Source organism: Pterocles gutturalis, unplaced genomic scaffold (genome assembly GCF_000699245.1).
Source record: "Pterocles gutturalis isolate BGI_N339 unplaced genomic scaffold, ASM69924v1 scaffold48312, whole genome shotgun sequence".
Lineage (NCBI taxonomy): Eukaryota > Metazoa > Chordata > Aves > Pterocliformes > Pteroclidae > Pterocles > Pterocles gutturalis.
In genome coordinates, this window is record NW_010117281.1 from 1,105 (window position 1) to 3,346 (window position 2,242).

The 2,242-nt window shown below is 54.2% G+C and overlaps 1 protein-coding gene across 1 annotated transcript; it reads left to right on the forward strand.

The window, feature by feature from the left end:
* Window positions 1-303: 303 nt before the first annotated feature.
* On the forward strand, window positions 304-2,236 carry LOC104463418 (pleckstrin homology domain-containing family M member 1-like; the record flags this gene model as incomplete). Its single annotated transcript, XM_010075736.1, is given in 3 exon segments — window positions 304-387; window positions 389-937; window positions 2,156-2,236. Coding segments are annotated over 3 exon segments (714 nt in total), but the record flags the coding sequence as incomplete, so codon positions are not given.
* Window positions 2,237-2,242: the final 6 nt, after the last annotated feature.

The window sequence follows — 2,242 nt, forward strand, 5'->3', positions numbered from 1 at the left end:
CCCCCTCTGCATCCTCGGGCCAGGGCGGGCGATGGGTGGGAGATGGCACCTCAAGGCACCCCAGGGATGTGCAGGGTCGTTACCGATATATTTAGCTCTGGGGAGTCCAGGAGCTCTTTTTTCTCCATGACAAACCGTGGGGAAAGAAATTTTCCCCAACCTTTCTTGACCCAACTCCTCAACTCCCCATAGCAGAGCAGGCTGGGCAATTCCTGATGGAGGATCTGCCCCTCCTGGACCTCGTGATGGATCGAAAACTCAGCCACTCACATTCTTTGCTGCTTTTCCCCTCTGTTTCCCCAGAAATATCGTCTCGGAGCTGGAACAACTCATCTTTATCAACACGGACGTCGGCCGGTGCCGCGCCTGGCTGCGGCTGGCGGTGAAGGGGCCTCGTGGAGTGTTACCTGCAGCTGCTGCTGCGGGAGAAATCCCGGCTGCCCGAGTACTACCAGGCGACCGCGCTGCTCTTGGACGCCGAAGAGTGCGAGTTTCTCCTTAGCTACCTGCAGGGTTTATCGTCCTTAACCTTTGAGCTCTCCTATAAATCGGCGGTTTTGAACGAGTGGACCATCACCCCACTGTCCCTGTCGGGTCTGTGTCCCGTTTCGGAGCTGCTGGAGCCCCTCACGTCCTCGACGTCTGAACCCCGCAGAAAAGCGTCACTGGGTTCCATCTCCCAATCGTCGGGCTCGGATGAGATCGAGATCCAACCCTCTGTCCTCCCCATCTGCAAAGCCAGCGGCAAACCCAAGCTCACGTCATCCTCGCTGAGCCTCAACACCACCAGTTCATCCCAGCTCTCCTCCAGCCTGGGCTCCGACAGCGTCCTCCCGCCTCCCTGCGCCCGCAGCCCCGAGCGCAACGAGGAGCCGCTCTCCTGCGACTCCGACCTGGGGACGGCCACTGCCGAGGACCTGGACAGGTCGCTGCAGGAGTGAGTTTTTTCCCAGACTTCCTCTGCAAAAGGATTTTTAACCCTCATTTATTTTCTTGCTATAGGCAGGGAGGTTTTTTTCCCCATTTTTCTTTAACAAGCTCTTTTTTTCTTCCTGGAAAGAGCCTGAAAGGTAAAAAAATGCTCAGCACGGCTTGCTGGGACCCTGCTGCCATGCCAAATGAGCTCCTGGCCACTGAAGTGTGTGTCTGTCCTCCTTACTGGGGTAGAAATGTCAGAAAAATGCTGCTCCCCAGTTTCAGGAATGTCACATCGCCCTGACGCACGCTGGGGGATGCTCCAGGGCTTTCTGCAGGCAAGAAAAAATGAGTTTGGTGGCAGGAAAGGATTATAATTTGCAGCTTGGGCAGATAATTACGAGGAGGGAGGTTGTTAGTTTGTCATGCCTTGTCATTTTTTTGTGCCAAACACCCAGAACAAAGATTTCCGGCGGGTTATATAAGCTCTGAGTAATCAGTAAATATTTTCCCTGCCACCTTTAAAGCCTGGCTCTGGGGGAGCCTGGTCTTGGGGTGCTGGTTGGCAAAGGCACCCTTCTCCCAAAAAGGGTCTTGAAGAGGTTTTGGGGCTGCAGCTTGTTCTTCCCCATCAATAATGGCATCGTTACCTACTTTAGGATTTTATATCTTATGATCATCCTGGAAAAACCCTTCTTGATGGGATTAAACCCGTGATGGAAAGCTGTGGGTTTGAGTTTTCATCTCGGGCTGGCTGAATTTGACGGAGCTGGTGGCAAAGCGGGGGCATGGGAACAGCATCTCCTCTGGCCAGGCTCCGCGGATAATTGCTCGTTAACGCAAATGAAAACATTTGAATTTTGGCACATGGTCCAATACGTGTCCGGGAGCCGTACGCAGGGCTGGGGGGAGCACCCAGCAACCCCCCCTCCCTCACGAGGAGTACAACAGAAGGAAATTAAACCCCGTTCACGGGCGTAGGTGGGAAATGCATCGTTTGGAGCCAGGGTCCGTGCCTGCGGTGGGGCTGACGGCTGCTCCGGAGGGCCCAAATCACACATTTTTCTCTTGGCAGGAGTGATGCCACAGGATTTTTTTTTTTGCATCCATGCATTGCTGCCAGCCTGCACGAGATGAGCGGTGATGCTGAGCCTGTTATTTGTTATAATTTGCAATAACTGGGGGGGTTTTAGAGCTCCTGGTTAACATACGTTCAAACCGTTCGCTTTTCTGTTTCCAGGGTGTTGTCGGAATTCAGCAAAGCCAAGCCAAGCTGGGAAGCCCCAGAGGGAGTCCCCAGTGGGCTGGGCTGCTCCCCACAGCACCC